This window comes from Pteropus vampyrus, unplaced genomic scaffold (assembly GCF_000151845.1).
Source record: "Pteropus vampyrus isolate Shadow unplaced genomic scaffold, Pvam_2.0 Scaffold2, whole genome shotgun sequence".
Classification (NCBI taxonomy): Eukaryota; Metazoa; Chordata; class Mammalia; order Chiroptera; family Pteropodidae; genus Pteropus; species Pteropus vampyrus.
Genome location: NW_011888783.1, coordinates 11,806,844 through 11,822,123, shown reverse-complemented (window position 1 = coordinate 11,822,123; position 15,280 = coordinate 11,806,844). Strand labels below are relative to the sequence as shown.

General features: G+C 34.7%; 1 protein-coding gene across 10 annotated transcripts in view; it reads right to left on the bottom strand.

Moving 5' to 3' along the window:
- ZNF385B (zinc finger protein 385B) overlaps positions 1-15,280 on the bottom strand; it is a 360,527-nt gene that overhangs the window by 32,594 nt on the left and 312,653 nt on the right. For all 10 annotated transcript variants that reach the window (XM_023529071.1, XM_011356687.1, XM_023529097.1 and 7 more), the window contains one exon: positions 10,180-10,290. In XM_023529071.1, coding sequence (XP_023384839.1) covers positions 10,180-10,290 — 111 coding nt within the window. The remainder of the gene's footprint in view (positions 1-10,179; positions 10,291-15,280) is intronic.

The window sequence follows — 15,280 nt, the reverse complement described above, 5'->3', positions numbered from 1 at the left end:
GTAAGGAGCTTGTTTTGTATTTCTTGAATCTTCCTTTCTTGGTAAAAACTATTTTGATACTCTTCTCCTGTCTCTCTAATCAAGTTCACTGCTACTTTACTCTCCTCGGAGAACTCACATAAACCAAAATCACTATATTCCAACCAAGTCTCCCTAACTTGAAATTGTAGAAATTGGTTAAAGTAATACTTCCTCATATGCTATCCTTAGCCTCTCAGCTGCAACCACATGTCATAAAGTTTCTTATGGCCAGTCAGGTTTCCCCAGAAAACTGCTCTTTATGCTGACCCACTGCACCTAAAGTTCTCTGGCCTCCATGGCCAATGTTGTCACTTTATTCAAAGAGCTGCTTTAGAGATGAAAGTAACTAAAAGCTACCTCTTTTGCAGGATGCTCTAAACTGCATTAAATCAGCTACTTGCTTGAGAGCAATGGAATAGACTTTGTGTCGCATGCAGCTTTTTTGGGGGGGGAGGAGGTTTGTTTTTGCTTTTGTCTTAATAAGTAATACCTTTTTTCTTATAAATCTTTTCAAAATTATAGTCGATCGTGCACTCAAGCATACAGAAAAAAAGATCAGCTACAGGAAACCAAACATGTCTTTAATAAAGCCTAAATATAAACTTTAAACCAGCAACTAATCACTTAGGAAACCTACAGGTGGTCAGCCTAGAAATTCTACCTGATTACTAATTATATATTGAATAAATTTTTAGCTGAAGAATTCCAAACTACAAAAATCAAGTGAAACAATATCTTATTGTTAAGGATTCCACAAGCAATCTTAACTAAAGCAATCTATACCAAGCAAAGAAGGAAAATACACATGCCGTCAGCAGTCTTCTCCTAACCCCTAGGTGGCAAGACAATTTATAGATGACAAAGTCACCAACAAAATGACTTTAAAATCCTTTCAGGAATCTCATATTTTCCTCTACAAGAGTTACTAACACAAGAATTTTACACAGGAAATTTAAAAAACCCACATTATTTTTTTAAAGGTATTATTAATATTTGATCAGCAAAGCAATGGAAATGTACCAAAGCTTGCCGTATTGATAGTGACTCATAGATAATTAATGGTTTTCTGTTGAGGACATATTCTGGTGTATGGGGATGGGCACCTGAAGTACTTTCCTTGTAGCATTCATAATTATTGTTCTTCACAAAATCACATTAGGCTGATCATCTTAATTTTAAATATTAAACACTTAAAAATAGCTAAAGTAACATGTCATGTGAGGCATCTATGTTTTTTTTAAGAAAAGCCAGAGAAATATTGAATTAAGCATGCTGCCCAATTTCCCTATTAGATAAATACAGGATCTGTTGGGTTTTTATAAGTTGTAATGCTCACTTTTTAAAAAAACTTCACTTTTATCCCAGTCTTCTCTTTCTTTCACTGATGAAGTGAAAATCAGTCCTAAACTATCCAAATACCTATTTTAAATAGTGTAGTGCTGAGAGAGACTATGACATTTTTTGTAATATTAAAGCACTACTTTAGAGGCAAGTTTTTTAAAAAATTTAATAAGGAACTAATATATGCTTCAAAAAAGGTGACTAAACTTCGTTAAGGCTTTGTTAAACAGCAGCTATTGACAAACTTTTAGCACGATATGTTCCTTCTCTCCGTAACTGTGCTATATTTCTGTCATATTGAAGCAAAAAATGTTCATCATTTTGTCAGCTGTGTCTGCAAAGTAGAGAATTACCTTCCCAAGCTTCTGAGATTTATGCTTTTAATTACCTCCTATCTGCTTCACTATCCTCCAAACCTACGAATCAATATAAGTAGTCTTATTTATGGGAAAAATGTAAAATTTTTGACAAAAGCAGACTATTATTTTCTAGATTTCCATTTGATGCTATCGATTCCTTCTATCTTCAGTATCTTTTTTCTTGACAGAATCAGTTGGTTTTTCAAACTTTCAGAATTATTCATTTACCTAATAATTTGTACTTCTTAATAGCAGATATAAACTTTGCAACTAGCTTTTGAGTTCCCAACCCACCAATGAGGTTATCACTGGGGTATCTCTTTATTTAATCATCACTTGCATAATTCAATATACCTGTAGTTTTCTCCAAACCCTCCTAATCATAAATTCATTCTTCAGTGAGGACAAACTTTCATGGCTTATTGAGTTTCTAAAGCAGAGGCCACTATTAGCATAGGTGAAATCTGGCAGGCGAGGCACCAGTATGCTTAAAACTCTGTCTCTCATGTTTTATCAGCACCGATTCTTAAAAAAAAAAAAAAGCCAGCAAATTATATAGATGTACACACACACACATACACACATACTTTTATATAATTGTTTATATGCAATTTATATATGAGTATATAAATATAAATACATTGTAAATTAATAGAGCTGCTGCTATTAAAGAAGCTGCTATCTCAAGAGCTGCAAGAGAAATTGAATAGATGTTTATGGGTGATAGGCAGTCATTGTATATGTATGCGTGAGAGGAGGAAACAGTTAATCTGTAGAATTAACATGTGTAGATATTTGCTGAACATATCTGACAGCGGCAATGTGGAAAGAGTCGAATATTGCAAATAAATGTTCAAAGTTTTCCTTGACATATCAGTTATCAAATGCAATGTGTGAAAATTCAGGAAATAGAGGATAAACTCATTTGTTTCCCCCGTTTTATTCCCCCCTTTGTGCATAAAGCAGAGGTGCTAACCACTACACTACGAAGCCACCCCCTAAACTCATTTTTTAAAAACAGTATGTTGGTTAGAGTTTCAAATAATATGTTCAATATGTTTTTTAACCCCAAGGGAAGTGCCTTTGAATTTAAAGCAATGAATTCAATTATTAACCTAAAAAATTTTAATAAAAACACTATGAATGTCCAAGAAAAAGCTAAAAGAGAAGAGCAGAGGAGATAGAGTAGAGAAGAAAGGAAGGAACAATATGATGGTTTAGTAGAAAGAATATGTTTTGACAGAGAAAGAGTAGCACTGACAACCCATGGATTGAATTTCTAAAGTTAAAAGCAAGCACTAGGCAGCCAATACAAAATGCAGAATCCCCTAGAAGAATGTCATATGGTGACAAATAAAAAGCTGATCCTTTAGAAAATGCAAGCAAGTGCCCTTGTAGCTGAGTGCCTCTCTTGCTTTGCTGCAAGGGACATCTTTAAATGAGGTGTCTAATGGTCCCTGTTTCCCGCAGACACTCTGACTTCCTTGGGAAGAAACCACAGCTGCTGCAGGGACTTGCTGCCTCTTGGCAGCTGCTGGAGAGGTGGAGTTAAGCTCTGTGGCCAAAGGAAATGGAGGGTCAGCCAAGAGCAAATGAAAAGGACATTTATATGGGACCCAAAGTTGTGGCTTTCTTCCTAATAGTGCCAGGGCTTCTAGCAGAAATGGCACTAAAGTCTCTTAAAGTGGCAGATGGTAGATGGGGGCTGTTTGTTTATGAAAGACAGAGAATTTGTACTGTATTACATGAACTGCTTAAAGAAATCAGAAAGTAGACATACGACTGAAAGAGAGAGACACCCAGGAGGGCATACTTAAATAACCTTCTCCAAATGAAAACTGCTAAGATGACAAAGATGCAAAATGCAGAGGGAAGTGGCACTGCAGATGTATCAATTACACACTAATGCAGCCATATGGGAATTGGAAGTGATTATTGAGCGACTGCACTTTCTGAAATTTCAGAGAGATTTATAGTAAAGAATAAGAGAGTCTGGTCCCCCACAGAAATGTCCACATAAATGGTTGGTCCCCATGTCATTTTAACTCCTAAGTCAATCTTCAGTTTTTTGTCCATGTGTACTTAATCAATCAAACATAAATCAATGAAATGGTATGAGGTCATCTCCTTATGTCTTGAGACATGAGAAATAGAATATAGCAAAAAGAACAGCGAGCTAAAAATGACAGATAGAGGTATTAGATAACCAAAAACCAAGGCAAAGACAGAGAATAACACAACAAAATTAAAAACCTAGAGGAACCACAAAGTAAGATAAAATTTAAAAATGTAAACTGTGAGTGATTTGAAGTTTATAATGCTACTCCAAAGGTAATACCAATTAAGCCTGTAAGGACAGCAATTAGAGGCACTGAATCTTATGCTTAATCGATTGTGGTATTAATGCTGAGTATCAAAATTTCAGGATCAATTCCTGAATTAGAGCGTATAAAACTTGATTAAAAAGATCATTATGCTCTCATTTCAGTTTGCTTATGAAGCATAAAGGACCCAGTCATATATTAAGGGAATTTATGATTAACTGTGTTTTTCAATAATAATAATAATAAAAGATCATCTCACTTTTTAGACATTTAAGAGAATCAAATTGCCCTGATTTTGTGTAAGAATCTGTTTAAGGATCAGTTTCTTTTCACCTTCTGCTACTATTCTCCAAGGTAATATGCAAATTAGAAATTGTTTGGGATCTAATAACTTTAAAACTTTAGTCAAAAAGAGAAACGTTAGCCTCAAAAATATTTTAAAAGCTTATGTTAGCGCTAATTTCCAGTATTTCTGTATGAAAACCAAAAGCCCAATAATTTTGAGAGTCTTATTTAAAACCAAGTACAGAATAGTGTAGGAGACCTGTTTCCCTGGAAAGGCTTAACTCTAGAAACATATTTCCCAGCTAAAGGGTAAAGATTCAGATGTAAGCTTATCGATTTATGACCAAACTACAGTTGCAGTACACTCATTCACTGGAGGAGAAAAGGGCGTTCAGGCTTAGGACAACCTCATTCAGTGTTCAGATGAAATCACGTAAGAAAAAAAATAAAATAAAAGGTGGCCAAGAACAAACTAGAAATTCGGGTGCTGTACACATTCGTGCAAAGGTCTGGGACTCAGTTGGAAAGACATATTATTCCTGGACTGCAATGCCTGCTGCCTGGCAAAGTTAATGGTGTTAATTTGTAAAGGTTCATTTGGGAAATGTTTGTGATTAATGCTTGCTCATTTGCATAACGCTGTATTGTGTAAATAAAGCTGTAGCCTTTTGCTTTCCAACAGTGGAGTTCTACTGAGATGATAAAAACTGGACCAAGTGAGCTACTATGGGACACTTAAACTAGGTCACATTGAATTTTGATGCATGAAGCCTGCCCTGGTAGATTTTATATGGGTAATGGGGAACTGCAGAATGCAATCTGTTTACTGTGCAAATCTGCATTCCAGATTTTTCAATAACCATATTTTCTACACTGAGGAGTGAAGACAATTCAGTCTCAGGCTGATTTAGAAATGTTATTAAAGAAAATAAAGATGAGCATCTTCTTAATTCCTACATTAAAATGTAAATAGGGTAATTATACAATAATAAACTCTCCTCCAAATAAAAAAAAGGCTCAGTTTCAGAGCTCAGTTATGCAGATTATAACACCATCACTAAACACAGAGAACATGCATATGTCACACTTGTGAATTTGCCATCTAGACTATGTGGCTTTACTGCCCAGGGTCTAAGTATGGCTCAGAAATTTAATTTTTTTCTCCATTATAAACAGAGCTTTTGAGTGGTGACAAGGAAGCTAGTGATTGCATGCTCACATGTGTACTTTTGTCCATGTCCCTATTAGTAAATACAAAGAAAATCACTGACATGGAATGAAGCTCAAGTCAAAGGTGAACCTACTTCCAGAGCAATTCTGGAGTGTAGAAAAAAGACTGGCACGCCACTCCCAGGCAACCCATGACACAAACTAAAAACAAAGCTACAAATCATTCTTTCTTGGTGTCAGCTGTTCCACCCATAAGGTGGAGGTGTTTATTATACACTGTTCTTCTAACAGAAATGCCATGGAAATGCTTTTTAATCAGAGAACTGGAATGGTCCTCCTAAAGATCGTGTAGTTATATTATAGAAGAGGAACCTGAGACCCACAGTGGTTAAGTGATTTATCAAGTTCAGAATTAGGATTTAAATCATGTTCAAGGAGGTTTAATCCAGTATTCTATACTATGTGGCCTCTCTATGTATGGAATAATAAATGTAGAGAGCAGAAGACCTGGAACAGGTTCTGAGATGATCTAATAAGTTAATCCTTGGATGTTCTCATTCATACTGTTTGCTAGTAAAAGTTGCTGCTGGTCTCTGGAGCCTGGTGCCATGCTAGGTGTAGTGCATGTTAAAAGCTCAAAAAATGCTAGGAAAATGAGTAAAGTTATTATGTCAGGCAACATAATATAATAGGAAGAGCTGTGGATTTAGAGGCAAGAAACCTGAATTTGTACCCTAGTTGTCTTTTGTTGAATATGAAAACTTATATAATTCCAAAAGATCAGAAACAACCTGAGTGTCCACCAATAAGGAACTAGTTCAATAAACTATGGAGCATCCATACTTAGACTACTGTATCAGTCTTTTATTCTACTATAGCAAATTACCATACACTTGGTAATTCCCTGGTTTGTGGCTCCTTCCTTCACCTTCAAAGCCAACAATGTCCAGTTGAGTTATTCTTACATCACATCATTCAAATCTTCCCTTTGCCTCCCTTTCCTACTTTTAAGGGCCCTTAGGCCCACAGGATAATCCAGGATAAAATATTTCAAGGTCAGTTTATTGGCACTCTTAATTCCATTTATTACCTTACTTCCCCTCTGCCAGATAAGGTAATTTAGTAAAAGGTTCCGGATGTTAGGATCCAGAGTGTAAACATGTTTGCTTAGCACATCTGTTAAAAAAAACCAGGAAACTCTCTGTTTTGATAGAGAAAATTCTCAAAGATATATTATAATTATGTTAAAAATGTAAGGCAAAAAAGTGTAAAAAGTACACTATCTTTTATGTAGAAAAGGGAGGAAATAAGAATATATATTCATAGTTGGTTATATTTGCATAAAAAACCAGAGAAGATATACAAGCTATATTAAAGTGGTTACAGACAGACAAGAATAGCATGGAGAGTGGGAGGATGGGGAATGGGATGGAATAAGATTTTTCAATATATCTTTTAAAATTAATTTGTATTTTAAACCACGTAAATATATGTTATTATTTTTTTAATTCAAAAGATTCATAATTGCCCCCAAACCCCTATTATTCACTTGATAGTCAAAACCTTTGTTTCGGAGAGCCTATGTATCACCAACCTTGTTACTTTTCTTAAATTAACTCTTCTAATAGACATATCCTCCCATTTGGCTTATATCAAGCAGTTAGTTCTCTAATATGACATTCACAGACTTCATGAAAGTCTGCATCTTTTGCAAGGCTTTTGCAGTTTCACTTTGCAATCTATTTGCACTGTATTATGAGATGTTTTCAACATCTAGCATTGCAGCAGTGTGAATGCTACAACTAAATATGGAGAATATTTTCAGGTGGGCATTCATTTTATAAGTGGTTAAGTAGGGAACATGTAGAAATTTGGATAATAATTAGGTAAAGCTGTTAAATACACTTGGACCTATTTTAGTATTTACATTCTTGCAAAAATCCTTTAACCGTTATACCTTAAATCTAGTGGTAATACTGTAGTTTAATTTATCTAATAGTATGTCTCTATCATTAATCAGTCTTCTACTTTCAAAATATTTCATGACTTCTGTCACGTTGACTTTTTCTAGTCAGGTTTACTGAGTTACACTTTATATACAGTAAAATTCCTTTTTAGGTATTGAGATCTATGAGTTGTGAAAAACAAAAACTGCTATGTAACCACCACAACAATGGAGACATAGAATATTTCCATCATCTGAAAAAGTAATCTTTCATGCTCTTTTTTAGTCAATTCCCTAACCCCACTCTCAGTCCTTGCTAACTACTGATCTGATTTCTGTCCTTATAGTATTATCTTTTGCATAAAGTTATATAAGTGCAGTGACAGTAGTATATAGCCTTTATGTCCAACTTATTTTATTTAGCATGCTGCCTTTGAGATTCATCCATGTTGTAGGATGTGTCACAGTACTTCATTTCTTTAATTGCTGAGTAGTGCTCCATTGTATGACTATACCAAAATTTGTTTGTCCATTCATCAGTTGATAGACATTTGGGTTAATTCCAGTTTAGGACAATTATGAATAAAACTACTATAAAAGAAACCACACAAATGTATGATCACATTTTTTTCATTTATCATGGATAAATACCTAGAAGTAGGATTGCTGGGTTGAATGGGAAATGTATCTATAACATTGTAAAATTTTTTAGAAATAACTACCAAACCGCTTTCCAAAGTACCTATACCATTTTGTATTTTCATCAACAATGAATGAGAGTTCTAGTTGCTCCTTATCTTTGTTACTTATATTATCAATTTGCTTAATTTTCATCATTTTAATAGGTACAGTGTTATCTGATTGTGGTTCGTATTTCCTTAATGGCTAATGATAAGCATTATTTTACGAGCTTATTTATCATTCATATTTCCTCTTTGGTAAAGTCCTTGCTTAAATATTTTGCCCATTTATTATTTATTATTAAATTACAAGTTATTTAAATATTTTGTACAATTATAATGTTTTATAAATATTTTCTCCCAGTCTGTAGCTTTTCTTTTCATTTTCTCAACAGTGTAACATTATCATTTGAAGAGAAGTTTTTAATTTTGATGAAGTCCAATGTATCAATATTTTTATAGTTCATACTTTTTGTTTCAGAAATCTCTGCCTATCGGATTTTCTCCTGTTTTCTTCTAGAAGTTATATAGTTTTACGTTTATAGCTATTTATATGATTCATTTGAATTACTTTTTGCATTGCATGTGAGGCAGTAGTTAAGGTGTTTTTTTTTTTTTTTTAATTTACAAATGGATATCCAATTGCACTATTTGTTGCAAAGATTAGCCTTTCTCCATTTGATTACCTCTGCAACTTTGTTGAAAATCAACTGACCATATAGGTATAGGTCTATTTCTAGACTCTGTTTCATTGATCTTTATTTCTACTATTCTTTCACCAATATTACAGTCTTGATTACTGTAGATTTTTTAGTAAGTCTTGAAATCAAGATGTGTAAGTCCTCAAAATTTGTTCTTTCTTACAAAATAGTATGGGCTATTCCAAAGCTTTTCTTTTTTATATACATTTACGAAATAGCTTGGCATTTTCTACAAAAAAAGTCTACAAAAAGATTTTGATCAGGATCATGTTGGGTCTGTAGATCAGTCTAGGGAGAATAAACATCATAATACTATTGAGACTTTGAATGAATTAATACTATATATTTCCCAGTTTATTTAGGAACATTTTAATTCTTGAATAAGGAGTTGAGATTTTATCAGGTGCCAAAAAATTCATTGGAATTTTAATTGAAATTGCATTAAATATACTTCTATAAATCACAATAAACATATCTCCTCTTTTTCAATGACTATAATTTTTATTAGGTTTCCTACATAGAATTATTCAAATATCATTTAATGGTATATGTAAATAAAAGTATTTAATACTTTACTATTTCCAATAAACATGAATCCTATAACATACTCTTTGCAAAATGATTTCTGGGGTGGAATAACTCAGGAAATATCACATTTAATATGTAGCCTCCGGATTCAGATTTGCATTGGTCATTGGCTTTACTTGGTAATTGGGTATTATAAATATTCTAAAATTATTTATTTTGACTTCATGTTATTTTGTTTCTACATTTTAAAATCTACTTTCATAAAAGATTAATTTGTACTCTCTTCTTGTTATTTTTAGAAGGATGATTAGGCTTACCAGATGAAATCAATTACAAACCTTCCCCTGTATTTCCATGTCCTGGGAAAATATAAATTGTATAGTAAATTATTCTCTCAGGTGTTTAATATGATTTTGCACACACACATGAAAGGTGACACTTGTTACCAAGGGTAATAACAATAGTTTTCTTCAACATTCATTGCACTTTAATTTCTTTCATACTTTCATTGCATTTTAAACTTTAAAAAATATTTTCTATTTAAGTGTTTTTCAAAAGCAAACATAGTAGATGGGATTAAGTGTAAAATGGTTTAGGTGAGACTTATTATATAGACAAAACCTTGATTTTTGATATTATCCAGTCTACTGCTCAAGTTTCTAGTGTTGAATCCAAATCCCTTGAAAATCTGGCACAATGAAATAAGTAGACCGCCAAAAGAAAGGGCCACTGAAGAGTGTGTAAATATGAAGAGATGTACATATTCAGAATGATCAGGCTTTCAGCTTGACAGACTAGAGAGAGCAATGAAAAGGTGATACTCACATCTGAGTTAAAGCGAAGCTGACAGACATTACAAGAAATAACTTGTTTCTTCTTCGGGGGAATCGACACTCCAAATGTGTGGTTAATTACTGCTTTTTGCACAGGATCCATCTAAAGAACAAATGATAAAATAGTCAATTTATAGCTTCAAAGGATAGACAATAGTGTGAGCAAGTAAAAGTAGCTTTATTATTCCTTAAGGTTTTAACTTTTCATTCCCAAACAAGAATAATAAAGAGTCTAATTCAATACCAATCTACTCACCTCCAGGAATTAAAAACAAAATAAAACAAACTGTTTTGAAATCATAACACAAATCATTGGAGAACCCAACAACCCAAGAAATCATATATCTATATAAGGAGACTTGGAAAACCTTAGAAGAATCATAAAACAAACAAAAAAAATTAAGATCCAAAGGTCAAGGCTAAAATTAACTTGTTTTCTCTATATGAGGTGATAATAGTTACAATAATCTAAAATGACTTGTATGACAATTGTTACAGATATATTTAAGTTTCTTAATTTTTGATTTATGACAGTCATAAATGATAGGCTCATATCATACAATAGAAATGTTTGTCTTTATTTTCAAATAATTTATTACTTTTCATGTACCATAGATTGAAATACTGGAAATGCCTGTCACAAATGCTCATTACAGATTGGTTACTATGCAACCCTTGTCTAAAAAAAGTAGTTTTGACTTATAACTTGTGACTTTCCTCTTTGGTTTGCATACACCATACAGTGATGAAAGTATTCGACCAAAGAAAGAGTATGGCACAAAGCCATAGAAATACTTGGGAAAAGAAATAACACTATTTGCAGAATCTATAAAAAGAAACACAGCAGTGATTCACTTCGGTACTCCAAATAATAATCTCTAGCATTAACATCAGACAACTGGCAGTTCAAAAAACAATGTGGATGATAAACAAAGCGTTACTTATAAACAGATGTAACATGAACAAGGACAGATACACTGACACCATTGTCTAGGAAATCTCTTAAGGTTAGAGTTTAGGATTGGATTAGTTGATGATATTTAGTAGAGGGGAGAAACAAAGACTATCCCTGACTGGGACTACACGTCAACAAAGTGTAAAATTAGCGATTAAAAGAACTTAAATAAATTAGAAAGGAGGATGGAAAACAGAATTATCAAACAGTAAAGTAGCCTATTTTTCACTACAAGTTTAACAATGATGATGGGACATTGAATTTCCACTATAAAAAACAGTTATGTGCTTTAGGGCAATAAAAATTTAAAGAAGTGAGTTTTCTAGAGTGATAGAACAATTCTATAACCTGATTATAGTGGTGGTTACATAGATTTATATGTGTTAAAATTCATAGAACTACACACACTCCCTAAAAATCAATTATATCAAATTTTATTTAATGAGAATAAAAAAAAAATCAACAACCCTCTACGGGCAAAGAAAATCTCAAAATGTCAAAAAAAACCCAAAAACAAACCCCCCCAAAAAACCCTATTTACTTTCTTAGCTTATTCACAAGTGCATACACTTAAGTCTAATTCATCCATTTGTGAGATGTGAAACTATACTTTTTGATTGTTACTAGAGATGGCAGATTAGTTTGAACAGGAAATAGCCTACCCGTATTGACAGGACAAAAAAAAATACACTGTTTTGGAAAGTTAAAAAATAATAGCATTTTATTGGGATAGTTTCTGTTCTCAGGCTCTAAAATACCTATCTGGTGACATGTAAACTACATGGGTTAAAACTATATAAATATTTCCCAAACACCAGTTTTTGTATGCCACTTTCATTTTTAAATAATGAAAACATTTTTCAATTACAGTTGGCACAAGATATTATATTACCTTCAGGTATACAATATAGTAATTCGATATTTATATAACTTACAAAATGATCACTCTGATAAATCTAGTACCCATCTGACACCATACATAGTTATTACAATATTATTGAATATATTCCTTATGCTATACTTTATATCTCCACGACTATTTTGTAACTCCAATTTATACTTCTTAATCCCTTCCTCTTTTTCACTCCCTCCCATCTGGCAACCATCAAAAGGTTCTCTGTATCTATGAATTTGTTTCTGTTTTGTTTATTTTATTATTTAGATTCCACATGTAAGTGAAATCATATGGCATTTGTTTCTCTGACTTACTCCACTCAGCACAATACCCTCTAGGCACATCCATGTTGTTGCAGATGGCAGGATTTCATTGTTTTTTATGATGAACAATATTCCATTGTATATGTTCCACCTGTTCTTTATCCATTCATCCACTGATGGACAACCAGATGCCTCCATATCTTGGCTATTGTAAATAATGCTGCAATAAACATATGATTCACATGTCCCTTTGAAGTAGTGTTTTGGGTTTCTTCAGATAATACTCAAAAGTGGGATAACTAGGTTCTTGTCTCTTGTTATAGCCTTTGTTTTTAAAATTTGTTTTGTCTGGTACAAGTATTGCCACCCCAGATTTTTTGTTTATTTGTTTCCATTTTCATAAAGTATCTTTTTCCATCTCTTTAATTTTTGTGTGTGTCTTTTGATCTGAAGTGAGTCTCCTATAGGCATATATGTAAGAGTTTTGTTTTCTTGTCTATTCAGCCATCCATGTCTTTTGATTGGAGCATTTAATCCATTTACATTTAAACTAATTGTGGCTAGATATGTAGCTATTGCCATTTTATTATTCATATTTTTGGTTTTTTCTTCTTGTTAAAGAATTTCCTTTAACATTTCTTGCAATATTGGTTTGGTTGTGATGAATTCTTTTAGTTTTTTCTTATCTGGGAAGCTCTTTATCTGTCCTTTGATTCTAAATGATAGCCTTGCTGGGTAATCTTGGTCATGGGTCCTTGCTTTTCATCACTTTGAACATTTTATCCCAATCCCTTTGGCCTGCAACTTTTCTGTTGAGAAATCAGTTGACAGTCTTATGGGAGTTCCCTTTTAGATAACTAATTGTTTTTCTCTTGCTCCTTTTAAGATTCTTTCTTTGTCTTTAACCTTTGGCATTTTAATTATAATGTGTCTTGGTATGGGTCTCTTTGAGTTCATCTTGTTTGGGATTCTCTGTGCTTCCTGGGTTTGTATGTCTATTTCCTTTGCCAGGTTAGGGAAGTTTTCATTATTTCTTCAAATAGACTTTCAATTTCTTGCTCTCTCTCCTCCTCCTTCTGGTACCCCTATGATGTAATGTTGGTACACCCGATATTGTCCTAGAGGCCTCTTAAACTATCCTCATTTTTTGGTTTGTTTTTTCTTGTTGCTGTTCTAATTGGGTGTTTTCTGCTACCTTATCTTCTAAATCACTGACTCGATCCTCTGCTTCATTTAATCTATTATTGATACCAAGGTATTCCACATTTCAGTTATTGTATTTTTCATTTCTGACTGGCTCTTTTTATGTTTCCTATCTCTATTTTTATGTTTTCTATCTCTTTGTTAAAGTTCTCACTGAGTTCAGCTACTCTTCCTTGAAGTTCAGTGAGCATCCTTATAACTATTGTTTTGAACTGTGTATCTGGTAGATTGCCTGTCCATTTTCTCTCCATTTTCTCTCCATTCTCTCCATTTTCTCTCCTCCCTATGTTGTTTCTATATATTAGTGGGGCTACCATGTCTCCTGGTCTTAGTAGAGTGACCTTATGTATTTGGTGTCCTGTGGAGCCCAGTGGCACAATCTCCCTGGTCACCTGAGCCGGGTGCTCCAGGTGTGTCCCTTGTATGGGTTGTAGTTGAGCCTTGGTTGCTGTTTGCATGTCAATGAGAGGGATTCCCCCTCAGGCTGATTTGTTGTGAGGACTGACCACTGACTACAATGGAGGAGCTGTTGTGCAGGGGCTGACCCTACAGAGCAGGATTTGCTTTAACAGAGCTCTGATGCCTTCCCAGTATGCCTTTTGAGTGTGTTGTCTTTGGATGTGGCCCCAGGTTGTGCTCCAGCTCAGTCTGAAGCTAGTCAGTGGGTATGCCAGTCCTGGAGCATCTTGAGAAGGGCCCTGACACAAGTCATGCTCTGGGCCACCTGACATGAACTCCAAGCAATCCAAAGATGGCCACCACTCATACTGGGTGCCTGGAGAGACTGAACTGTGAACTGAGACTGGCTGCTACTAATGCTTGGTGAGAAGCTGCTCAGCAAAAGGTATGGAGCATGCCAAGTCCAGATTATGCTTGTTTGAGTTATGTGAACCTCTGAGAGATTTTAGGAAGTCCACAGCATGAGCAAAGACAGGCCATTTGCATGGGAAAGCCACTGGAAGGAGCTCAAGTGGGCCTGCAAATTGGGTGGAGTGGGGTCACGGGGAATCACGAGGGCTGAGTAACCAGTTTAGCCAGGTTGATGGAGACTCGGATGTGGTGACCACTTGTGTCTGCACACCGTGAATGGGGATAACTCAACTAAGAGACAATGGATTCTGCCAGGACTTCTGTCTGGGAGAGAGCTCCCCCTCCAGCCCTCATACTAAAAAGCTAGACCACTCATTTCCTCCCAGTGTGTCCCTGGCACCTTTCAAGCTGCTGCCCCAGAGCTAGAGCTTAGGGTGAGTGAATATGTCGGAGAGTAAGTAAATGCACTGGCCCTTTAAGAGGAACCCCTGGGATGCTCACAGTCCTTCCTTTCACTCAGCTACAATATCCGCTGATTTTTCACATTTAGATTTTGTGGAGACTTCTTTTCCTGGCACTGAAATCTTTGACTGGGGAGCCCGGGGTGGGGGTGGTACCTCTTGCTCCTCCAAGGGATCTCTGCCTCAATATATTCCTCCCAATTTTTAACTGTGACACATGGGTGTCGGATCAGCTCATTCTGTGTCTCTGCCTCTCCTACTAGTCTCGAGGTGGCTTCTTCTGTATGTCCTTAATTGCAGAACTGTTCAGCTAGACTTCAGGTGATTTTCCATGATGGTTGTTCTGTAGTTTAGCTGTAATTTTGATGTGGTCATGAGAGGAGGCAAGCACAGCATTTACTTATTCCTCTTTCTTGACCAGAAATTCCTGCATGCCACTTACATTATTTTGCCATATCCATTTACTATTGTGTTATTATTATTCAGTTAATATTTTTTCTTTAAAT